General features: G+C 43.1%; 1 protein-coding gene across 3 annotated transcripts in view; it reads left to right on the forward strand.

Moving 5' to 3' along the window:
• The window catches only part of ADGRG4 (adhesion G protein-coupled receptor G4), a 36,903-nt gene extending 11,226 nt beyond the window's left edge, over positions 1-25,677 (forward strand). For 2 of the 3 annotated variants that reach the window (XM_074601541.1, XM_074601540.1), the window contains 21 exons: positions 1,369-1,452; positions 1,903-1,997; positions 2,325-2,377; positions 3,496-3,535; positions 3,920-3,939; positions 5,127-5,275; positions 6,193-6,325; positions 6,809-6,927; positions 8,851-9,061; positions 11,545-11,710; positions 11,832-11,981; positions 12,834-12,956; positions 14,647-14,692; positions 15,989-16,092; positions 17,535-17,656; positions 19,098-19,366; positions 20,596-20,689; positions 21,744-22,033; positions 22,575-22,673; positions 24,045-24,206; positions 24,862-25,677. In XM_074601541.1, the coding sequence (XP_074457642.1) occupies positions 1,369-1,452; positions 1,903-1,997; positions 2,325-2,377; positions 3,496-3,535; positions 3,920-3,939; positions 5,127-5,275; positions 6,193-6,325; positions 6,809-6,927; positions 8,851-9,061; positions 11,545-11,710; positions 11,832-11,981; positions 12,834-12,956; positions 14,647-14,692; positions 15,989-16,092; positions 17,535-17,656; positions 19,098-19,366; positions 20,596-20,689; positions 21,744-22,033; positions 22,575-22,673; positions 24,045-24,206; positions 24,862-25,010 (2,678 nt within the window). In that variant the 3' untranslated portion in view covers positions 25,011-25,677. Of the gene's footprint in view, positions 1-1,368; positions 1,453-1,709; positions 1,825-1,902; positions 1,998-2,324; positions 2,378-3,495; positions 3,536-3,919; positions 3,940-5,126; positions 5,276-6,192; positions 6,326-6,808; positions 6,928-8,850; positions 9,062-11,544; positions 11,711-11,831; positions 11,982-12,833; positions 12,957-14,646; positions 14,693-15,988; positions 16,093-17,534; positions 17,657-19,097; positions 19,367-20,595; positions 20,690-21,743; positions 22,034-22,574; positions 22,674-24,044; positions 24,207-24,861 lie in introns of those variants that run through there. The other variant, XM_074601542.1, reaches the window with a different exon arrangement.

Here is a 25,677-nt window from a genome sequence, read left to right on the forward strand (position 1 = left end):
ACGAGGAGCATTTGGAGGCTGAAGGTCTGAGCCGAAGATCGAAGGGTCTGAGCTTGGTCTGCAAGAGCCAACCTTGGAGAGACAACTTGGAGCTGGACTTCCATAGCTTTATTGTCCTCTTATTTGTCCATGAAGTTAGAAATTGCTCCAGTTTGACTTTGTGCTGAGCACACAGCCTGTGGCTTAAGGCAAAGGGTAAAATTACTTGTTCATCTAAGAAGCAGAAGCTTGTGTACTGTAGCACACCTGTTCAGAGGGGCTTTTGACTTCAGCTGTCCTTTCAAAATAATTTGAAGCTATTTAGGATAAAAATAGGAGGCTTCAACTTGTTAACAGCCCCTGTTTCTGTTCTTATCCATGGATGTGTTGCCATTGATTTGAATGGGTCAGAGATGGGCTGTTATACTTTAAGCGTGGGTGATTCTCCTTACCTCCAACTATGGTAGAGACAACAATGTTTTGTGAAGCAGGGTCTTATCCTACTTATTTCCGACCACACTCCTTATTCATAGACGTTTGGCTTTGTATTCATATGTTAAGTTTATTTCTCTTAGTCAGAGCTAGAATGTCAAGTCTCTGACAGTCACGAGAGTGAAGAAAAAAATACAAATTACCAGCATAGCAAGGAAACGGTACTTCTAGAGCAAAATGTTGTGATCCTGCTTTTCTTTCATCACTGAGGCCTGTAATGTCATATGATGATTCGGTTCACTGCAATTTTCTGTATTACATGTGACAAGCATCACCCGTTTTATCCCTGTCTGCCTGGTGATGTGGCAGATTGCATGTGAAATGCAAAAATCCTATCTGGCTTGACAAGGTGATTCACTTCAAGGAAAATTAGCTACCAATGAATTCTCGGAATTCTTTACTTTGAAAACAACAGGCAGGATGGACGGCATTTATAATGGGAATCCTAATGCCAGGTTATCATTAAACCAGAGACCGTGAACATCAATGTTCATCTCACATTCGTTGCTGCATATTAACCCGTTAGCACTCTGTGTTTGACAGATACCGTTTCCGGAAGGCTGGGACAGGTTACACAAGCAAGAAGGGAATGGAGAGAGAACTCCCCTTCAACAGAAGCAATGAAAAAAGATAAACTCTGGTCTTTCTTGTGATCTGAACTTTGCAAATCCTGTTTCCTCCCTTGTTATGCTGTAGTTACCTCTGGAGAAATAAAAAACCCCACACACGTAGATGTATTTCCCCTTTGCCTTTCCCCTGCAGAGCTCTGTAGGACAACAGCAGCTCTTTGTTATGGTGTCCGTCGCTGACGGACTCACACCGCTCTCACACCTGGACCATGCTCTTCCTAACACTTTTGCCACTGTGGATTCTTAGACGGTTTAATCTTCCTTTCAGCAGGGTCCAGTGAAGCATCGTCAACAAGGGCTCCTGCGCTGCCCCCACTAACTCCAACCAGTAGTACCAATGGTACCATCCCACGTAAGTGCTGAACGAGGCCGTTTTAAACGCTGACGTGGCCATCGCTGACACTGCTTGACACCATACACGGGACAATTTAAGACTCGGTCACATGTTCCAGCTATTGCTGCTGAGCAAGGCATTGTACGTCAGCAGATCCTACTATCTCTTCCTATGTATTCTTGGCAGGCAGTAAAAGCCAAGTTAGAGCACCCACGAGTACAAACCATGACTTGTTTGTTAAGCTGTGACAGCTTGACCGTGTGTTCGGGCCCTCAGGCTCTTTAGTGAAATTTCTAGCAACATAGCAGTAGTCTGGAGTTGGGCACTTGGAGCATGGGATGTCCCAAAGAGCCTCGGTGGCTGTGGGAAGGGGAAACATTGAATGGAGGGGTGAGGAGGTGGGAAGGGGCACAGGCACCCTTCTGTGCAAACTCCAGCCTGCATCTCACTTATGTTCTCTTCTTACAGTCAGCTTCTTCAACATTCACATGAACTTCTCTCTTTTCTACAAAACCGAGAGAGCTCCCGATTACTACGACGCAAGGAAGCTTCTTGAAAACTGGGTGAGTTGCTTCCTTTTCTCATTCTCACCTATTTCTATCAAGTATCGGGCAATGAGGACAGCTGGTACAGAATGCAAACTTATGGGACAACACAGAAATGAATAGCCATGTGACAATATTGTGGCGTTTCAGAATCATGTTATCCAATACATTTTTAACAGGATAAAATTAAATTCAGAAGGAAGGGAAAAGTGTTGACATTTTGCAAAAATTTTTAGCCATTTTCATCAGGATTTAGAATTTTGATGAGAGTTCTAAATTTACCAGCAGGTCTAGATAAAGTACCGATAAATCAAGTTAATAAAAATGTTACTGTTTTCTTTCCAGTTTAGTATCATATTTACTGGAGAAGAATTTGTTGTGACAAACTTTAAAGTCAGGTAAGCCTCTGGCTGCGTAGTGGTGTCCCCTTGACCCTCTGTCCTTTGAGCGAAATTGCAGCCAGGTTCCAGATACCCATTTCACAACTGACCAGTCCTGTGACAAAGGGTGTAAACCAAACCCTCAGATCTGTGCAACTGCTATTGCGTGGAACACCCACATTTTGTTTACTGGGCTCATTCACCGGAAAATACATCTCCTGCCTAAGGAAAGGCAAGTAGCTGCTGCCAAGCTGAGACTTCATCTTTGGCCATATAACTTGGCTGCTGATGAAGATGAAACCTTTGCTGCCTCTGCAGTGTGTGAGCGATGCGTCCTGTGGGCTGATGTAGCTGGTGTGCCATCCTGGCAATGCAAAAAGGGCAGAAATTGGTACTTGTGGGAGATGGAAGGTGGGGCAGGGCGCTGGTACTTGCAGGGTTCATTCATGTTGGTATCCCTGAAGCCCTCTTTCAGCGACTGCATGTGAGTGCAAAGGAGTTTAGGGGTCACATCCCTCTGCAGAGTGAGGGTCACAGCCCCCCGAGGGCTGTGTAAGCAGGTACACGCTGGCTCTTGCGTGGCAGTGTCTAATGAAAGGGTATTATAGCTCCAAAACCCTGCTCAGAAACAACGGTTCGTTGTACAAGACTCCTCTATTTCACACCTTTTAGCCCAATCCAGCTGTATTCATATCCGAACTGTGAGCAGCTGAGAGGGATATTTAGTAATTCATAGAAGTACCACTTGTACAGACATGGAGTTTTAGCATTTTATACATATTTCGACTTCCTACTTTCTTCTCTGACTTCCACAGTTACTGCTTGCTTTACAAATGACAATACAGTAACACACTGCACTGTTTACATGGGGTGAATCCAATTCAGAAAACTGTAAGAGAAGAGTGGGCGCCGTTCTGGAAGTAGCATTTTTTGTCAGGATGAATATCTGATACAGCACTCGATCTTGGCGATTTTGGTAGATATACCTGTGCTGAATTTAAGATGACTTCTCTGCTGCAAGGTCTGGCTCATTGTGGTTGCAAGATGGTATTTTTTTTTTAGACGATAGCAGAATGGGGCATGTTATATTTATATGCTTACTATGAAATAATTATTCTACTCTCTCTTGCTTGCAGGGGTAATTATCCGCAAAGCAGTGTCTATAAGAGGGTTCATGTATGTAATGTGCTATTTTCTGATTTAAAAACTACTCTTTCTTATCTCTGCATAGAGGATATAGTAGTTGCATGGTCTAAATGCTGATACTATTGTGTTTTGCTGAAATTATTTAATATTGACCTTCAATCTGGTAGGTGTATATAGATTCACTCTGCTCTCTGCACGAGGCAGCATGTTGTGTTTTATCCTGATGTACCTCTAGAAGTACTGTCAAACAAAGGCTACTCTAGAGAGCCAGGTCCTAATGTTTAAAGTAATAGGCTCTATTTTAATGAGCACACTGAGTTTCTGATGTTTGCTTTCCTTAAAATCCAACTTGCAGCAGTTGATTTTAACCAGCTTCTAACTTTTTGTGTCCTTCTATGCGATCTGACGATGAAGGTAAAGCAGATGTCACAAAGGTAAGACGCATGGCTGTCAGCTGGGTTTCCATAATTCGTATTGATTTCATTTTTAGGGTGAGGAGAAATTGTACCCCTTCTCGGCTATTTTAGTTTCAAAGTAACTGTGGAACCTTTAGTTGTCTAAAACCCAAAAGCACATGTGGAGTGAGAACCACAGTAATGCTTGACCTGGGGAAATGTATTTGAACATCCCAGGCTTCCCTTTCATACCCCATATCTTGAGAGGCTCAAAGTGCTTCCATGGCCAGTGGGGAGGTTTGCACTCAGTGTAAGAGCCGGCTGTGAGCAGTGTCCTTCCCTGGGGCCAGAACAGTGAGCCGACAGTGACCAAGAAGTCTGCCAGGATGAATCCTGCACCTCTTCTACAGAAAAATCCTAATTGCCTTCTGAGCTCAGGCCAGAAGAGACAGGAGAGCTGGGTTCCCATCCCCTTCAGGGGGTTGCAAATGGTTTACAAAGGCTGTGCAGAGTGGGGAACAACTGTGTAGAAACAGGAGTGAGCTGGAAACCCTTAAAACATCACAGTCCTAAGGAAATCTCATTCGTCAGCCCCCAGTTAAATTAGAGGTCCATTGAGGTCATCCACCCACAGCTGAGAGCTGGCTTTTTGCTTCTTTCTGCCACGTCTGAAGCCACTCAAAGACTGAGATACAGTCTTTCCAAACCTAAGGTCAGCAAAGTACTTATCCATGAGAGTAACTGTTTTGAGGAGAAAAAAGCCAGAATCCAGTAGAGCCACTGAAAGCACTTAGTTAAATCTCAGTTTTCCAGGGAGCCTCGGAGTTTGCCACCTCTGTTTGGACACAGAGGTGCTCAAGTACCGCATAGTTTTATGACTTTAAACATGGTTGGAAAATGTTTGCATGTGACAGAGATATTCCTTTGCCAAGATAATGTGATTAGGAAACCTTTTGAGGTATTTACCATGAAACTATAAATAGATTCTTGTACCTGTAGTCCCAATAATTTGTACTTTAGAAAGCGTTTCTAGCGATAAGGTACTAGCGTACATAAGAAGCGGTGTTTGGTGACATTTGCCATAGGACTGCACTTATAGTGAAAAAAACGCATCCATAAATTATCCAATTCAATATAGTTTTCTGAGTTACTCCTTCATTTTGTAGCCACTTATAATTGCGAAGTGTTACCAGTATGGTCCCTCTGTTTGTGTATTATATCTGTAGCTACGTCTGTAAGGCCATTGTAAAGGCCACATCACTTGAAATGCAAGAAGTCCTGAGTCTCCGGATCGAACAGTTGCTGAATGACACTTATGAAGAGGGACCATTATCCTTATATGTGAAACCTGAAGATGTGGCTGTCAAGCCAATAGGTAATATTTCATTAAAACCTCATTGAAATCCTATGCTTTGTAACTCTGGCTACAAGTATGTTATCTAATTGAAACTTCATGGAGAGGTTAGGGCTAGAAAACATCCCTACAAGTAGCCAGACTGAGCTCATGCCATGCACGAGCTGTAGAACGTCATGCAATGACAGGAAGATCAAAGACGTGGACTCCAGATGAAGGGAGGTAAGCTAGAACTTGAATCCTGGTGCTGGGGCAGGTCTGAGCACCTCCAATGAAGGGGAGGTCAGGCTGATGCAGCTGCAGACCCAGGGGCTCCTGCTCAGAGCTCCTGGAGACGCAGCCACACACCGAAAACAAACCCATTGCTGGCATTCTCTTAATGCCAGTGTGTATTGGATCAAGCCTCAGATGGCAAATAATCTCTTTGTTGGTTTGGTTACAATCTCTATTGCTTCTTAAAATACAGAAGTAAGCCAAAGATAAGAGCTAACAGACTGTACCTGAAATCCAAACCCACATTTTATACTAAAGACTTACAGAAGATCAGTTGCAGACAATAAAACTACAAGCCTGGAGGAAAGATGTTGATGGGATAATGAGGGGCAGTGTGAAAGCACCTGCAGATAGATGAGAGAAGCCTGCAGGATGTACTGTCATTAGATACGGTTTGTGATGCTGGGAAACTAACACTTTACCTGAGAACTGACCTTGTCAAACACAAGAGAAAAAGACTGTAGAAGAACAGATGAAATATTTTAGCAAAATGTTTTCTTGCAGCCGGTAAACTTGTAAAATGCTCCTATCCAGTCTGCAAATTACAGCTTATTCCCATCAGGAGAGGAGGTCCAGAGAACAACTGGGTCCCTGGGTGTCGGGGGGGGTGTCTTCTTTTTGACTATTAAATCTTTTTGAAGAGCTTTTATGTATTTCTTCCTCAGCACTAATGGATTGTCCACAAAGTTTTTCACATACAACCTACAAGGGGAATTATTCCTGGCCGCTAACAAGTCCGGCTACAGAAGCAGAAGTCAGCTGCAGGAAAAACCCTCTGCAGTCTGCTCAGAGGAGCTGGTGAGCCACGAGAGCATATCAGTTTGGGTCTTCCACGGGAACCAGGAGGGAGGGCCAGACTTGGTGCCATGGGGATCCAGGTGGTGGTCTGTCACGGCACACAACAGCGCCATGCCAAGGAAGATCAAAGTATACAGGGCCGGTCTTGGAAAATTTCCATCCCCTGCAGCCCCTGCAAGCCAGCAGACCAGGGAGCTGAGTTTCTGCTTGAGCAGGGAGGGGAAAGAGATGCACTGTAGCATTTTGTGCCACCCATCCATGGCTCTCTGCCCTCCAATACCTCTAGATGCACTCCAAATTGCTCTGGCATTTGGGCTCTGCTCCCACTCTGATAAATGAGTGCTAAGTCAGATCTGACTTGCAAGTCAGTTTTCAAAATCGGGCTAATTAATTACATTTTCAGTTACTTATATGGGAAATATAAGGAACATCAATTATTATATATTTTTTCTTGTAACAATATACACTGTTTTCATTTTTCAGTGCAATTAGTATTGAACTTGAGCAAGCTTTCTGGAAGAAACCAAATATGACTGAATGTAAATTACTGGAAGAACTTCCAAATAATATTTTAGACCTTCATAATATCACGATAACAGAAGGTGAGACGCCAGGTACTTCAGTGAATCAAAATGAAAATACTCAGATAACTCTTACGTTGGACATCTGAAGAGCTGAAGTGATAAGGTTGTTTTCTGTGCATCCTACTCACCTGGTCATCTTAAAGTGTTTTTAGTGTAGACGAATTTTGCAGGTGCTTCAAAATTCTCTAGCCAGCACTTTGAAGACTCGTCTCAAATCATACCCTTAGATTTAGACAGGGAAGTGCTGGAGAGGGGACAGCAAAGGGCTACCAAGATGCTGAGGGGACTGGAACACCTCTCTCATGGAGAAAGGCTGAGGGATTCGGGTCTCTTCGGTCTGGAAAAAAGGCAGCTGAGGGGGGATCTTATCAACGCTTATAAATACTGAAAGGGTGGGTGTCAGGAGGATGGGGCCAGGCTCTTTTCATTGGTGTCTGGTGACAGGACCAGGGGTAACGGGCACAAACTTGACCATGGGAAGTTCCACCTCAACATGAGGAGGAACTTCTTTCCTGTGAGGGTGGCAGAGCCCTGGCACAGGCTGCCCAGAGAGGTGGTGGAGTCTCCGTCTCTGGAGACATTCCAAACCCGCCTGGAGGCGTTCCTGTGCCACCTGCTGTGGGTGACCCTGCTCTGGCAGGGGGTTGGACTAGATGATCTCCAAAGGTCCCTTCCATCCCTATGATTCTATGATTCTGTGAAATAACCCATGAATAATGTGACAGGTTTTGCCTGTCTGTACTCTCCCTGTTACCACATCCAAGTAGTTCATAATGTCTCACACAAAGAAGCACAAATCAGTGTATGGAACTGCAAAGTCTGTGCTGTAATTCATGCAAGCTGTAAGATGACCTTTACCACCGATTATATCTTTTTTTAAGCTACGACAAACAGTGCCAGTTGTCTGAATGGTGAACAAAACCAATTCCATTGCTTAGCCACCTACTCAGCAGCGGCATCAAATATAATAGATCATTGAAAGATATCTGCCGTTGCATACAGTCTGTCTGACTCCCAGGGTGTAAAACTCTGCTTCTATAAAAAAATTATAGAAGGGTGATGAGACGATGAATGGCAAATACAACTTTTCAGACTATACCATTCAGAATTTGCTTCTGCTGCTATACCAGTTAAGCAGCGTTTGGGGAGAAGGACGGATCTTGTGTAATTTTGAACTCACAAATGCTTGTAAATGTGACTGAAGTTAAAACTAAATACTATTTACAGATAATCTTTATAATCCAAAAGTTGGTGATAATATTCTTATGGAAAAGTACATTGTTTTCTTGCTTTAAAATTCAACCTGAGACATCCAAATTTTACTCGGAAGTTTTTGCCAGTTTCATTGAGGTGTTGAGGGCTTATTGACTTATTCTTAGGACATCATTTTTAATAGATAAGAAGCATTATTATTATGAAGACAAACTGAGAGAGTTGGGGGCATTCAGCCTGGAGAAGAGAAGGCTCTGGGGAGACCTTCCAGCCCCTTCCAGTCCCTAAAGGGGCTCCAGGAAAGCTGGGGAGGGACTCCGGATCAGGGAAGGGAGCCATGGGACGAGGGGGAACAGTTTCAAATTGAAAGAGGGGAGATTTAGATGAGATCTGAGGAAGAAATTCTTTGCTGTGAGGGTGGTGAGCCCCTGGCCCAGGTTGCCCAGAGAAGCTGTGGCTGCCCCATCCCTGGAGGGGTTCAAGGCCAGGCTGGACGGGGCTTGGAGCAACCTGGTGTGGTGGGAGGTGTTGCTGCCCAGGGCAGGGGGTGGCACTGGATGGGCTTTGAGGTCCCTTCCAACCCAAACCATTCTATGATTCTATGATTATGGCCATATGGAAAGAGAGGAGAAGCAGCCTAACTCCTTGCTTTACCACAGAGACATGTAGCTATATAGCTAGACATATAGCTATGCCGCATAAATCATCTGTACTTTCATTTTTTTTCAGACAATGCACAAGATGTTGTACAGCATATTTTATACCTCTTGCCAGATGCAACACTGCATATGGAAGAATTAGAAATCATTACAAGTAAAATTTCTGATATTGCAGGGGTTGCAGATATGACTGTGACACTTGCAGAGACTATATTGTCTATACTAAACTATATGTTGCTGCAAGAAATAGACGATCAGAACATTAGAAAAATGACCAATAGGTAAGTAAGATAACTTGTGCAGAAATGGCTTCCTAAGCTAAAATGGCACCATGGAGTAATTAATTCAGGCTATTAAAATACCATGGCAAGAGTTAGCAATGGATCTTAAACATGTTTGTGGTTCTTAGCAGTAGAAATCGGTTATTGTGTTGTCAAAAGTGCTTTTACCAGAAGCAGTTCTGCAGAAGTCACCATCACAGAGCTGTTCTCTATGTTCATCATCTCTGTATGTTCATCAGCCTGGAGGCAGATGAGGGAGGCTGCCTAGCTGCCATCTCATCTCATCTCATCTCATCTCATCTCATCTCATCTCATCTCATCTCATCTCAGAGGTGATCTTTACAGCTCAGCAGTGAGGTCTGTTGGTGGCAGGTCAGCCTGGAGACACATATCTGTTCCACCAGCACACCAGGCTGGAGTGCTGTACCTGTGCTGATAAAGATTTTTCAAACCTAGCTATTCAGTATTAGACTTCCGAATCTACATTTAGGATTCTGCTTCCATTACGTGATTCTCACACATGCTAAAATCGAGGTTGCTAGATAACTTTCCAAATATCTCTCTCCTTTGAGATCTTACAGGTAACTCAAGTACCTGTTTCTGAAATGTCTGGCTTCTGTTGTTGAGCTGTTCAGAAAACTACCACCAGCCTTTACAAAGGCGAATGCAAGTATGCAGAGTTTACTCATTTCTGATTTGGGCAAGACAGCTTACTCGCTTCTCACTGCATGGCCCGAACCTCCAAATAGGAAAGACTACCCTGCTTTGCACTGGCAAATCCAATGCTAACCAACAGTGCAAGAGATGCGGTGTTCAGCATATTAAAAAAGTCTTTCAGCATCTCTCATTTTAAAGACTGTGCCTACCTGCAATTTTCTCTCACTTAATGTAAAACAGTATTTTAATAAGAAATACTAAAATAAGAAATATCAAAAGCAAGAAAAAATGAACTTTCCACTTAAGTTCTAAGCAGGGCATAGACCACGCAGCAGCCCGGTGGTTTGTACTGGACAACTCTGCTTTGCCTTTTCCAACTCAGGAGTCCGCGAGGAGGAGTAGCCAAAAACAGCTTAGAAAATCTGCTGGAAAGAAAGCATTGAGTAGCATCGTGATCCTTTCGGCTGTATGCTCTCCCTTCAAAGTCTCCTGCAGTGTGCGGAGTGGGGGCTGTGATAGCTGCCAGCACTCAACACCTCTGCCTTCTCAAATAGGCTGTGGGGTTTTTTAAGTGAAATATCCATTACTTTGAATTCTTCTCCCGTGAAATGTAAGGTTTTAGGGACAAGGATGATATTCTAACAGGCCCTGGATTCCTGATCCTTAATGGAGATGGACTTGGTATGTTCAAGTTGTAATAAAAATGTCTTTACAGTTTTTATGGATGGAAGAATCTTAGGTATTTTGATTTTTCCATAAATCAGAGCTCAGAAGAGGACAGCCACTGTGATGATACCTGAGGAGTGCCAGCATGCTATCCTCACAAGAGCTATTATGCTCCTTCCTTTGGGCCTCAGTAGAAATTTTGGATCCCCGGATATTTTGAGGAAGTTGAACTGCAGACCTTGCAGCACCAGGGCAGCTGTGGCTGAAAGGATCCCACAGGGGTCTTTGTGTGTCTGGCACCAACGATGCATGAAGATAACACCAGAGCAAAGAAGGACAGGAAGGTTTTCCTGTAGTATGCCGGGGCCAGCAGTCATAGGCATTTTCCATAGAATATTATCGCTTTGTGCACCCTGCTGAATAGCCTTAAGGCAGGCCAAACAAGATGTGGAGCTGTCTCTGACTCTTTTAACACCCATGAGCATTAAACACCCCTAATTTGCTGCTTCCTTTGGAAACCAGCCTCTCTACTTAGAAAACAGCTTTACTGGAGAAGATCCTGAGCAAGCTGACCTCCCTTTAAAGTGTGCCCTGCCACGGGGAGGTGGGACTTGGAGGACAGACCTCCAGAGCTCCCTTGCAGACTAAATTATGCTGGCTCTGATCTTTACCTGATGATGTTCCTCCTCATATTTTCCATTTAAGTAGCTAAAAATGGTATTAGTTTGCCCAAATTTGAAAACTGACTTGCAAGTCAGATCTAACTTAACACTCATGTAGATGATTGCAAATAATCAAATTGGCAGGTTTCACAAGTGACTGCCTTCCAGATGAAATGTAGTATTTGACTGGGTGTGAATTTTGACTCGGGTCTTCCCAGAACCACCTCGTGTTGTCCCTACAGGACGGTATCTTCCATCTGCTAGAGTGGAACTCATTCACTAACTTAATTGCTTGCCATCACCTGACCCTGTGCCTGATGAAATGCCACCTACCCCAAAATGGACCTGTCCTGCTCTAGAGATTGCTCCTTGTGATCATAAATAAGAGTTGATGTTTTTAGCCAATTGTCTCCTGACCGTGTGTTATGAAGCCAGGAGAACATTTCAAGACATGTATCTTTTTCTTCTTTTTTCCCCTTGCTGTTGCGCTTGGCAAAGTATCCTGGGGACAACGGAAGAGATAGGCTATAAGGTGACTTACACAGAAAGAAATACGTCGGTGATAACCACTTCCTTGGCTTTGCTGGTGACAAGTCCGGACCCCAGTGTGTTTGGAGGGTTGGCCTTTGGCGTGACCTCCTACAACAGAGGCATGGACCTCAAGGTGAGAGCAAAGTAACCCCTCAGTGACCACTGAGTAAACCAGACAATCCCGTTCTTTTGTACCACTGTGTATTTGGCCTGAGGAAGGCAGCTCTGAGCATGTCATCTCTCTCTCCTGGCAGATCGATGTTCAAGAAAACCCTTTCAAAAACGCCCTGGCCTCGGTGTTTTTGCCAAAATCACTGAAGAAATTCTTAGGGATTGAGCACTCCGACCCAGACAAGCATTCGAAGATCCAGTTTAAGTTTTTTGGCATGACTTCACTCTTTGCAGTAACTATGAGTCCTAACAAATGCTTACATGGCAGTAATGGGTTCAGCTGGTCTTAGTGTGTACAAAAGAAAGGTCCCAATCGCATCATCTGTTCTGGGCACATTTAGCATCAGAGTGATGGAGCACTATGAAATGTGTGGGGAAAACGTGCCCAGGCATCAAAGCCTTCGTTGTAGCAATGATGGTCTGAGAGGTGTCTGTAGACCTTAGACTTTTTGTTCATTTTCTGTAGATGACGTTTTATTCCAATATTGCTCTTCTGCAGCAAAAGAACATAGCCTAATCTTCCTCTGGTAGTAAGCTCTTGCTTAAGGAACGTGCATAGTACATGTCAAAGATTGTGAGAATAATTGCAAGATTTGGGTCTCCATTAAAACCATAGCAGCACTGATACGCAGAATTTGGGACTATTCTAGCATTTGCTGTCGTTTCTCAATGCCAGGGTGGTGGGCGAGTGTAATTACAAACGGAGACATTTCTTTCGGTAGGACGGAGCATACAGTGTGCTGAGCAATGCTTTTCACACAGCAGCAGCATTCACGATTGTGTCTACTGTCTAATGAGCTTAATGATGTACAACTGGATGTTTTGATATACTGAAACGATTAGACAGCTTTCTCAATCCAGCTGATGCATCTGAAACTCTGTTCTGCTTCAGCTGATGTGGAGACTGGCCCTGAATTTGCAACTAACTACATTTGCTAATGAAGTAGCAAGTAGCTAACTTGCATCAAGCATCCCATGGTGTTTCAAGAAACACAATTTTTAACAAACGGAAGCACAGAAGAGCAGGATTGCCAGTGACTGAAATGACTTGGAATTTTTTGCATGCCTGTATTTTTCCCCTGCAGGATGACAGTTTAAAGAAGGAGAGGCTGAATACTTACGTTGTGGGTGCCAGCATTGAACACGCATCAATTCAGAACCTTAATGAGCCCGTGACTATTACTCTTCAGCACGTAGACCGAAATACGGTAGGATGCGTTCATTTCATCAGAGACGTGTTGAAGTAGAGCCTGTTTCACTTAGACTCACAATAAACTGGCAACAGGAAAAATAAGCTTAAAACATTTTGCTGCCTGACCTCTCCATGATATATCAACCAAAACATTGACAGACCACACAGATCTTGGTGTTTTAATTCCTGCAGGTTAGCACAGCTTGTGTCTCCTCTCGAAATCCATGCTTAGCAGCAAGGGATGTTTTTATTGTTTCCTTGTTTTGACCTGGACAATTTTTTTCAAGGAATAGTTTATCTGCTAAAAAATGGCAGGTTTTGGAGTTGACTGAAAAGATTTGTAGTTGCTCTGAATTCAGCAAATTGGTTTAGTCACCAAAAGAGGTAAATTTCAAAAAAATCAAAACATTGCATGGATGTTTTCGATAATAATTTGCTTTGTTTGGTTTCAAAATTGATGTTTCAAAACTAAAAACTATCCTAATTATTTTCAAATGGCCATGGTTGAAACTGTTGACTGAGTTCCACCTCAGAATTTTTGTTGCCGATGTTTATGGTCCAGCCTCCACATGCATATACTGCAAACCCAGGGCAGAACAAAATTATTCAATAAGATTAACTTGATTAAAGTTCATGTTAATGAGAGCATGAAAATGCTGCTTTTATGGCAATATGCTCTTTCCATTCAGTTCCAGCAAATAACATATACCCAGAAATTTCATCTAGATATCCCCTCTCTTCCGTCATTTTTACTCCACCAGGCCATCTGGCATCTCTCAGATTTTTTTCCTCGACCTTTTAAAAATATCCTAATTAAATATTTAATGAGATATCATCCTAACCTACGTCTTTGGCTCTCTGCCTAATTGTATTTGACAGTCTACAGATCACACAACAGCTTATCTGTTAGGGTGCCTTCCTGTAAACTCTGTGCTTTATTAAACTTTATTAATAATAAAATAAAATGAATCTGTGCCTTGGGAAAGTTTACTGCAGCATTATGAGTAATAAACTAGAATGTCCCCAAGAGAAAACATTGCATTGAATACCCATTTAAATCTGTTCAGCTGTTTGCAATACACAGGCAAGTTTTATTTCCTCTTAGGTGTCTTCCCTGCCTTGTTTCAGAGAGAGAGGAAACACTGAAATTCTAAAATAAAGGTTTTCTTGTGCTGAGAATTATTTTTTTATTATTATTGTATAAAATCTCAGGTTGTTTTTGTAAGCGTTGGTCATAGCTTTTGAATTTCAGCAGTATTTCGGTGTGACATCTCAGGTACCACATGAGAATAGACATAGGAATTGATCTAAGCTGGACAATTTATCAGATTTTCTGCTGTCCTTAAAAGACTAGAAGACACAGAAAGACTGGTGAAACTGGGAAAATCACTGACTCCCAGAACTTCCCTTGGTAAAGGGGAAGGCAAAAATTGGGACCTTCTGCTGGTTTTCAGTGCCACAGATGAGATGCCACGGTTCCCAATGACCGAGTGTCCCGCAGTCCTGAACTGCTGGCATCTCCAGCGACCTACAGACCCTACGCAACACCACCCTGCAAATAATGGCTTTCTTCTCGAGGGGCACAGAGGAAATCAAATCAAACTGCCTTAGTGATAAACCCTGATTACAGGCAAGATGTCTGCAAGCACAGGCGGTGTACAGACGTCCTGAATGGATGTCACAGCCTCCTTTTTCTCTGCTTTCAGGGTAATGCAGCAGTGCACTGCGTCTTTTGGGACTTTGAGAAGAACAGTAAGTATTATTTACGGAGCTGCCATGCATGTGCTGTCACCAGCCTCGCAGAGACTTTGGCTCCTCGACACGGCAGCTGGAAACACTGAGGCTGCCTTGATGAGTCTGTGTTGCTGATTTCCATTGACATTGATACCTCAGCAATAAGTGTTACTACTAGGGGATACGTGTCCAGCATTGTACAGGAGTGCATCTACACAAATAAGAAGATTTTAGTCTAAGAAAAAAGCAGAAATGCAATGAAATGTCAGATGACTTCTCACAGTCACTTCAGGGGGGTCAGAGGGTGATTTGCTGTGGTCACGTCTTGGATATGGCTCAGTTGGTCAACAGACACAGAAAGATAACTGTGTATTAGGGTAACTGAGAACACCTGGGAGAGGTTTTCTCTGCAATTATTGGTGTTAGAATACCCATATTTTTTAAATCAGAAGCTTTGCTTCTGAATATGTCATGCATGCCACATTAATAGGGTCATAAATTTAATCTTACCAGGGAATAATAGAACGGTTTGGGTTGGAAGGGACCTTAAAGCCCACCCAGTGCCACCCCCTGCCCTGGGCAGCGACACCTCCCACCAGACCAGGTTGCTCCAAGCCCCGTCCAGCCTGGCCTTGAACACCTCCAGGGATGGCGCAGCCACAGCTTCTCTGGGCAACCTGGGCCAGGGGCTCACCACCCTCACAGCAAAGAATTTCTTCCTGATATCTAACCTCAATCTCCCCTCTTCCAGTTTAAAGCCATTACCCCTCATCCTATCGCTACATGCCCTTGTAAAAAGTCCCTCCCCAGCTTTCTCATAGGCACCTTTCAGGTATTGGAAGGGGCTCTGAAGTCTCCCCGGAGCCTTCTCTTCTCCAGGCTGAACCCCCCCAACTCTCTCAGCCTGTCCTCACAGCAGAGGGGCTCCAGCCCGTGGATCAGGCTTTTTCAATGCTACACTCTGCCTAAACAAATCCTCTGCCCTGTAAATATTTCTTGCCTTCTGTGTTTCCACACCCTGCAGTGTGATCTAATCCAGCACGCTTTTCCTTACCTTCCTGCTTTCTCTGTGTGCAAGCATGTAAATGACTTTAAATATTTCTTCGTTCCACCAAAGGCTTTCATCCAAGTTTTGAGGTTCTCAGGCAACTATGGAAGCTGTGTTCCTGTGTGAAATCTCACTTGTGTGCTGCTAAATGACCCTGCAATCTGTACTAACTTGAGCTCATATTCACACATTCTGCGTGCGGCAGAGCTATAAATGACTGAGCATGACTAACTCTGCTTAAAAATCCCTTTTTCTCTATTACACAGATGGACTGGGTGGTTGGAATACATCGGGGTGTGAAATGGAATATACAGATATGAATTACACAATCTGTTTTTGTAACCATCTTACCCATTTTGGAGTCCTACTGGTAAGTACTCCGTGAATCATCTCCAAAAAAGTCCTGTGGCACTAAACAAAGTCGTCGCTAGTTTTGGGGAGAGATGGGAGATTCATATCTATACAAGCTGTTAGATATCTGCAATTTTTGCCAAAATCAATAATAAAAAACAGAACAGTTATAATAATTTTTATGGTATAAAGTCCTCTAAATGTCACTTGCTTCAAGGCAAATTCATTTTACAGATGTAGTTTGTACTTCTTTGCGATGTAACTTAATCAACGTTAATGTGTTATTTGCTGCGTTGGAAATAGTGTGTTAAATTTATTACCTGTCAGTGGCAACTAATGACATTACATCTTAATGGAAAAAATAAGTTGGCCTACACTCCATCAGAAAGGGAAGCTTAATGTAAATATGGGAGACGCCATTAACTATCGGCTCTTATTTCTCTGCAATACAGACAAAACTGCCTCTAAAAGCTGAATGTCACAAAATGAGATGACTGCCTGAGAATGGGCTGCAACAAATGCAAAGTGTTAGGCAAATTCAAAGCGAACCGAGTAGATGAAAATTGTCTGATCCCAGTAGGATACAACCTCTGCAATGGGGTAAGCCCATCCCTTTTCGGATGCTTGCCCAGATTTCCCCAGCGCTCAGCACTACCCTGCTCCAAAAGGGGCAGGAAAACCCTCCCTGGTAGTAAAAATGAGAATTCTATGGGAAGGAATTTAGATGTTTCAGATTTCAGACAACTTGCTAAGGTTTCTATTGAAGCAAAGAGAATTCAGTTTGATTTTAAGATCACGCCTCTCCCGCACTGCCGTGTTAGCAATCAGCAGAGTTATTTACAGTATCATAGAATTGTTAGGGTTGGAAGGGACCTTAAAGATCATCAAGTTCCAACCCCAAAGTCGCTTGTACACTGGAGGTGTGGGTTCCCAGTTTGAGGTTCAAAGTTCCACCAGGCAGAAGAGAAACTGTGGCAGGGAACAACAAAATCCTCTCGCCATCGCTGCCGGCAGCGGCTGTGGAGGAGCAGGGCCAGCCTCCCCACTGATTTTTGCAGAGTGATGCTTTCTGGCCATGGAGGGTCCTCCCACGTTCCGAGACATTTCGCAGGTTTGTGCGGCTCCCAAGCCTGGCAGCTGCCGTTGAAACAGAGAAGAGTTTCTCCTACAAAGACAGCTCCCAGGGGAATAATTTTGGCAAGATCCTGGAATCTTTGTGATTTGTGATTTCTGAAGTACAGCTTTTCTAGCTTCACAACTTATTAGTGGATACTTTAAATACTGCCTATTTTTACTAGTTTGGATATTCTGTAGGACTATATGACATGAAACATAAAAATATTAATGGAAAAGTAGCAGTAAGCAGAATAGACATTGATTTCTTCATCAATGTGAAAATGTGGGAAGCAGTTTTCTTTATCTGTTACGGCAAACAACTGGGATTCTTTATCTTGTAAACAGGACTTGTCCCGGACACAGACAGATATCACACACGATCGTATATTAACTCTGCTAAGCTATGCAGGATGCGGTGCTTCTTCCCTGTTTTTGGGTATAACGCTGGTGACGTATCTAGCCCTGGAGTAAGTCTGATCCTTTTTCTCACATTGCTTTTAATATTTCAGCAATTTTCAGCAACTATCAGAACATTTGGTAATATTTGATGCTGTCATGCATAGGAGGGAAGACTGAGAGCTGACAGTATAAATATTGCCTTATTTTGACCTGTAACTCTGATGAAATAAGAGGGATTCAAATCCTTATGCTTCAATACAAGCACTGGTCTGAACTGTTCAGCAACTTCTATGTTCCTAAATTGCTGTCATTTCCTAAATTTACCCATGGACATGGCTAAGATACCATGTCAAGAACCTGGAATATTCCCTGTATACAGACTGTACATCGGATAATATCAACAGTAAAATAGGGAAACCTTTCTCTTCTCTTGCTCTCGGTCTTTCTTGTGTTTTGTCCTTTGGGACAGGTTTTGTGTTATACTGTGTGTGCCAGTAGCTCCTGGCACGATGGGACCCCAGACTTAGGTAACAGGGGGTGCTTTCATAATCCAGGAATATTGCAATGACAATAATATTTGATGCAGTAGTAAAAAAGATGATATTACGTCTCTCTCCCCTCCACCAAGTGTGAAAAACCTAGCGGATGTCCATGTATATAGAAGCTCTGCTTTTTCAGGCTGGGAGATCTGCTTCAAAAACACACTAGTGATTTGATATAAAACACTACGGTAGACACAACTGACACCACAGGAATCCAATTTGTAATATGCTGAATAGACATTTGTGCTGCTTTGCATTAGGGAATATACCCAGCGCAACTCATGCCGTAACTTTGTGACTTTCCCCTTTGTTGTGGTTTGAGAAAACCCATAACAATTTATTGTCGTTTAGACAATTATTCTCTCACCCAATGAGCCCTCCCCACCCGGAAAGGGGAATCGGGGAAAGCAAGGAAACATGAGGGTTGAAATATAAATAGATTTAATAGGATAAGACTAAATAATTAACAGCAATACTAAAGAACCAGTATTAATCCCGATACTAATGTAAGATATACAAGAATTGTACTCAGCCAATTCTATCAGTAGGAAGCTGTGCACCCCCAGCAGTGGACAATAAATGCTGGACACTGCGAGTGCTGCGGCTTCGGGAGGAAGGGAAGTGCTCAGGGCTCCGGCACTGGGGCAAGGAGTTCTCTGGACCACCACCATCAAGGGAGAGAGAGACTACGCAGCAAACTTTCTAATTTATATTGAATGTGATGTTCATGGTACGAAATAATCCTGTTGGCCAGCCCGGGTCAAATGCCCAGGCCTCGCTCCTCCTCATCCCTGCACCTGGCAAGGCTTGAAAACACTGAGACCCTGAATCCCACACAGCCTAGCTGGCTATAAAGTAAATATTTTCACGAATTCAGACACTAGAGTCTTCCAAAAGTGGAGTTTTCCCCAGCATTAGAAGAGAAATTAGTCCTGTGTCGCTTAACCCACGACACCCTTCTTTCTAGAAAGCTGCGGAGAGACAACCCTTCAAAAATCCTGCTCAATCTCTGTGCCGCACTGCTGATGCTCAACATGGTCTTCCTCACCAATTCCTGGCTGTCCTCCTTCAACCAGCCCGGTCTCTGTATCACCGTGGCCGTGCTGCTTCACTATTTCCTTCTTGCGGCTTTCACGTGGATGTGCCTGGAGTCTGTTCACTTTTACTTGGCTCTTGTCAAAGTTTTCAATGTTTATGTCCCAAAGTACATCCTCAAATGCTGTGTTGCTGGCTGGGGTAAGTAAAGAGATTTCTTCTGCACTTCTGTGCTCGTTAACTTCTCTAAGATAGGGACGTATTTGCAGAAGTACTGAGCTAGTAGTAGAATGTGATGCACACCTGAAGCCGTAAGGATGGATTTCTTACCCCAGGCAGGTTCAGATTAAGTTTCTTCTGCCCAGGGAGACATTAGCAGAAAGTGCCTGTAGCTCCCTGTAGAGAGATGTAAGCAAGAAAAGGCAAAAATGGGTGTAAGGAGCTGCTTTCCCTACCCCTCCTGCTCTTTACAGGAATGACTTATCACGGTACCTCGTGTCAGTGGTGTGCCTGAGGCAGTACGAGCTGCCCACAGCCTTCACCCCTGCGTTGGTGATGCTCAGAGGCAATGTTGATCTCCTTCTCCAGGCCTCGTGTCCTCACCTGCCGTTCGAGGCATGATTCCCCCCCAGGAGGTGGATTTGGCTTTCATTTCTAGCTCTCCTGAGGACTTCACCGATTCACCTTTCCTCCAAGCACTGAGCATCAGCAACTTGTTTGGGAGAAACATAGCAAAAAGGACCCAAAATGCTGGCTCAGCTGTTAGTAAAGGGATTAGCAGAGGCACTGACCCAGAGCAGAATTTGGTCTGTGTTTTTTGGGTCGCCATTAGATACAGTTTTAAAGGTTGTTTTTAGGGTTTTGAATAGTGTGCAGCGTATTATCATCTCTGTCCTTAGGTCTGGTGTCACACGTAACTGTCCTCAGGGGCTGCCGTCCATGATGGTGGTGTTGGAAACAGCCGTTCTCAACAGAAAAGCCAGAACTGAAAGAAATATGGGAAATGGGAAAGGAGTGGAAGGGAAGACCGATAATAAAAACGCTGTCTGGAAAATGTCTGCCTCTATGAGATCTTAACGCAAAACGCTGTGGTCTGCTTATCTTTTGACACTCTGATTTTGTAATAATCAGCTGGTTTTATTTTACCAGATTGGATCCCTTCTGGAGACGTTTGAACACTCACAAACATTTTGCAAACACAGATATTTTTAGGCCTAATCATTTGTAATTTACATAAATAAGGAGATTAAACCTGCTATGCCACACACTTAATTACACTCCTTTTGGAAGGGTCTTTAGGGGTAGAGCGTGATCCCAAGATGTACATGTCTGCTGTAATTACTCATCAGAGATTATCTGACATCTTTCCTTATTCTCCATTATTTTCTTTTTCATCTAAATATCTCGTTTTCTCTTGCCTTCGGTATTAGGGATACCGGCTATTGTAATTACTATTGTGCTGATTATAAATAAAGACTTCTACGGCAATGGATCACATTCGGAGGGCAACCCATTCAGTAATTTGTAAGTATAATACTTTCAGCTTTTTGATGGTCAACAGAGTATTTTAAAGGTAGAAGAAATAACCAGAAGGCAACAACTTTTGTCTTTTGTCTTTCCTCCCCCATCTTAACCCTCTCCTTTTAGTGGTTCTGGTTTGGTGGATCATTTTGGACTCTGTGGCACTACCTGGAGTAACTCTCACATCAGTGGACTGGGCTTGAGGACAGGGAGGGGATCTTCTGCCAGTCAACTCCAGTTTTACTGGCTGGAAAAGCTCTTTCTTTACATGCCATTAACTCAGACTGATGGAACATTCGTATATGCTCCTGCCTGTTCTAGATTTCTGGTAAAACCCAAAGGCAGAATAATCGCTCTAGTATTTTACACGTTTGCTTCTGTTTTTTTAATGTCAATTCACATCACTGTCTCTTCAGCATTTCAGATTCTTTTATTTAAATCATCTCAACCTCCTCTCTTTTCCAGTGGGAAAACACTGCTTTCTTTCTTCCTTTTTTTAAAGAGTTTTATAGCAAAGAATGTTTCCTTTTTTTTTTGCCTGCTTTCTGATCACTTGTTGGTGAAGATTACCTGGAATATCTTTGCCTCATCAGAGAGGCAAAGTACCTCCATGACACCTCAGAGGGAAAATTGTTACCCATCTTTAGCAAAAAGGCAGTTAAAACTCAATAATTTATGTCTGAAGGAAAGCTAACCAGTGCGCATCTCTGTGCTATACTATTATTTAGACTCCTAATTAAGTCATATTTAACTTGATTTTCCTAAGGCAGTGTGTCTTTGTGTGTGTACATTATTAAGTTGTGAAACAATTGTCAGGTTTATTTGAATTTGACAGAAATATTAAAGTCTCAAAGTTATTGAATTTCTATAACATCCATAAAAAAGGCAAGCAGAGGGATTCTCTGAATGTCCTTACTGGGAGAAAGTAACTGGCATTAGGGAATGCCCCTTACTAGGTATTGGAGGACCATACGGGAGACTTATTTTGGATACCAGGATTCATTAGTTTCACTGCTCACCAGACTTCTTATTAAATACATACTTCCCTTTCTTGCAGTTGCTGGATTCAAGAGAACATAGTGTTTTACATCTCCGTTGTGGCCTATGTCTTTGTAATCTTTTTGACGAATACCGCCATGTTCATCACTGTTCTCCTTCAAATCCACTCCGTGAAATCAAGGACACAAAAGAGATCCAGAATCTGGAAACGGGGTTTTCTCCAAGACCTCAAAAGCGCTTTCAGCTTGATGTTCCTTTTGGGCTTAACTTGGGGCTTTGTCTTTTTTGCCTGGGGAGCAGTGAGGATATTTTTCTTGTATCTCTTCAGCATTTTTAACACCTTGCAAGGTAATTTCTGAAGGAAGTACTTCTATAAATACAACAGTTTAGGGCTGCAGAATAGAAATAAATTTGTAACATCATGTCATTCAAGCACAGGGGAAGAGGAGTGCTCTTATAGCTTTTGTGTCAGAGCGTTCAGCTATTTTAATGGGAAAGCTCCCTTGCAGTGGGATGAGAGTGATGTTTAGATAGCACTGCTGTGATAGATATACTATTAAAGGCACAAATTCATGCCTTTGAAACATGGGTCCCAATAAATGCGTCTTTTCAGCAGCTGGCACAATCCTTTTCATCTGGGCATAAAACCGGTTGATAGAATCTACAGTGATTTGCAGGTTATTCTTATACCAAATCTGCAGAAAGCCCTTTCACATGCACAAAGGACTCTCGGTGCAATTCTGGGCCAAGACGATGTTGGCCCAGGGACCACCTCTGTGCCCATCCATAACGTACTGGTAACTGAGTGGCATACAAAAAGTTTAGAAAAGGGACAGCAGGATGGAGAATCCGCCTGAAAACCTGTGAATTTGTCTTCTTACTTCTTTAGGGTTCTTTATCTTTGTCTTTCACTGCCTAATGAAGGAAGAAGTAGTGAAGCAATGCCGAGTACACTTTTGCTGGGGAAGATGTCATCTGAATAATTCTGGTAAGCGTTGAGGGGTTTTCTTTAGCTTAACTCATAAGTCTTTGCCTGCTACTGGTGTCTCATTCCTTCTACATTAAGAAATAAGGCTCCCCTCAATAGTCTTTCTGCATTGCATTGGATAATTGTTCTTTAATAGGTCTTTATCCTCTTCCATTACCTGCCTATAGGATATGATGATGGGGTGACAGCATGTAGTAAAAAACGTAGATTTCCAAAAAAGATTTCAGCTTGGTCTCTGATTCTGCTCTCACATGCCATTCAGTGTTCCTTTATGTAAGCAATGTTTTTGGTGGCTTTCCAGTCTTCGTAAAGCCGAGATTCAGAAACATATGCATGATATTGGACATACTAGTAGCTATTTTTTATGTGCAGGAGCAGGGTTTGCTCAGCCTGGGAGGGAGAAGGGAGATATAATTGCTGTCTTTGGCTATCAGAGGGGTGGTTATAGAGAAGAGGCAGACTCTTTTTCAGAGATTGACAGCAAGAAGACAAGAGGCAATGGACAAAAGTGGCAGCTAGGAGAATTCCCATTATGCATAAGGAAACACGTTCTTCATAGTGAGGGTAGTTAAATAGGTGACATGGACCCAGAGAGGTGATGGAGAGAGTCTCTTTCCTTGGAGTGTCAAAATTCGGCTGGACTGGTGTCTGACCAACCTGATCCAGTTCCTTCCAACTGAAATTATTCTAAGATGCTGCTATCTACCAGCTCAGCAAGAAATAACATGTGCTGTGGCTTATTCTGGGCTACCCCAGTGATGTTGATTTTTCACGGAAATGGGGAAGAATTTAGTAACTGCAGTACCTCTGTGTATCTACCAGAATTAGTTGATATTATGAATGGGTATAACACAGGAGAAGCTAAATCGATTGGTTTAGTTTTTTCAGGAAACCAGACTAAAAATTCTGTACAAGCACGTATGTCCTGTACAGAGTAGTCCTGTGCACTGTGTGCTGCTGAGGAATATGTAGCTTTCCATTTGCAGAGGGGGAATTCAGCTCGAAGCAGCACACAGAGCGTTCTCCCTTGAGCACGATGCTGTACGATACAATAAAGATAAAGCTGCCGTTCCCCTCCTCTGCGTGCCTCCTGTCTTCTTCGGTATGACCTTATCCAAATTACTAGATTTGGGTCCCCAAAGGGGAAATAGAAGACTGAATTGCTGTTATCCAGCCCCACCTGCACAAGTGTGACAGAGCTCGTGTAAAAATTAACATCAGGAATTGCACATTGTGTGGCAGAGCTTCAGGGCAGGTCCAAGGATGGCAGAAGAAGCAAGCGCAGACCTTTCTCCTCCCTGCTCTCTAGTAGTTTGAGATGTGACACCTGTATGGAATTTTATTCTTGTGCCTTCCACTCTCTGATTTCAGACTGGAGCGGGTCAGGTGGAACTGCTGGATCTACACCAAGGCGTTTAAACCACACCTCACCCTCCCAGCGTTTGTGGAGTCTAAATTCTAATGGAACAAGTACAACTTTCAATGGTTCAAATTTCCTTCCCAAGACTTCTCCGGATGGAAATTCTAGGATCGGTAAGAAAAACAGCATGCGTTGCATAGACTAGACTGCAAGAGGTTCCCTGTGGTGACTGTCAAATCCCAACCAACAGAAATAAATAGGAAACCTTTCCCTGCTTTGTCTCTGCCAGACCTAATCTGGGGGCTAACGGCTGTGCTACAGATGGCTGTTGCTGTACTAAGGAAAGTAAAAAAGCCCTTAAGATCCGGGTATGGCTCTTCTCCAAAAGGATGGGAAGTCTCTGCTCAGCCTCCACCTTAGGCACCGAAGAGATGTTCTGCCCTGTGCCAGCTGGCTGGCATTCTCAAAGGAGAGCACTAGAGCCTACCTCATGTGTTCCCAAAAGAGCAAAGATTTTGGGGACTACAGAAAGCTGAACAGGACCTGCTGTGAGCCTGTTTAATCCAGAAGAATCCCAGCAGAATCCCAGCAGGAGGTTTTGCCTTCCAAGGTGGAGAAATTGTTGCAGACCCATATTCTGCAAAAGGGATGCCTTTATAGGAATTCTGACCTGAGCACCAAACATTCCTGGTTGTTTTTGGAAACACACTGATTTCTGTTATTTCTCCGAAGACATTAGACCAGTGAGTTCTGCATAGACAGGTTTATTTTGAAAGAAATTAAACCAAATTATAATCATGGCAAATTTTCCCTCATTCTTTTCTGTAGCTGAAGTTCATTACAACCCGAGTGCTGTACCTCCAGACGACGGTGAGACCAAACAGCCTTGTTCACGAAGAATACTACCCATGGATACAGACCGCACTATCCACAGAGAGCAAGATTTTTTCACTGATACGGAATTTGTTTTCTTCTGATTATCTAATGATGATTCTCTTTTGCGGCATGTAGAAATAAACATTGAACTAAATAATTGCTTTTCATGTACAGTTATCACTCTGAACACAATTATAGAGCTAAAATGTCCCATGACTCAACTCTCCGGACTTTGGTGGAGTGACAGTACTGACCACATAAGGATTTGGTCCCCCCGTGTTTGTGAGATTAACATTCCATTCCTCATCGTTAGCCCTTCTCTGTCCTCTTTATTTCTCTTTACACCCTCCTGCGATCCCTCTGCTCTCTTCTGCATCTGATACTTCTCCTCAGAACCTACCACCCGTACTGCTGAGTTTCAAGTCATATTTTTGAGCCTGTTGGCATGGCTCCTCAATCAGTATCTTTCCTTACTTTTTCCGAGATGGACTTTGATCAAGTTACACATTAGGAAACTGGACTCAGCTTTCCAAGATGTTCCTTTCAGTTGTGTGTTTTTATTTTCCGACGTGCTGGCACTGCTGTCTTGGACTTAGATCTCTAAAGAGGTGTAAATGTGTGTTTAGATGTTTGACAACGTTGCCCAGTACCTTCAAATGGAATGCGGAAACAAGGAAAATTGAAACTCCCACCTCTAAAGGGTATCCACGTGTACAATAAAGTTTTCAGATCACCTGTCCTGCAAATAAACCAGACCAAGAGCAGATA

Source organism: Larus michahellis, chromosome 9 (genome assembly GCF_964199755.1).
Source record: "Larus michahellis chromosome 9, bLarMic1.1, whole genome shotgun sequence".
In the NCBI taxonomy this organism is placed as follows: Eukaryota; Metazoa; Chordata; class Aves; order Charadriiformes; family Laridae; genus Larus; species Larus michahellis.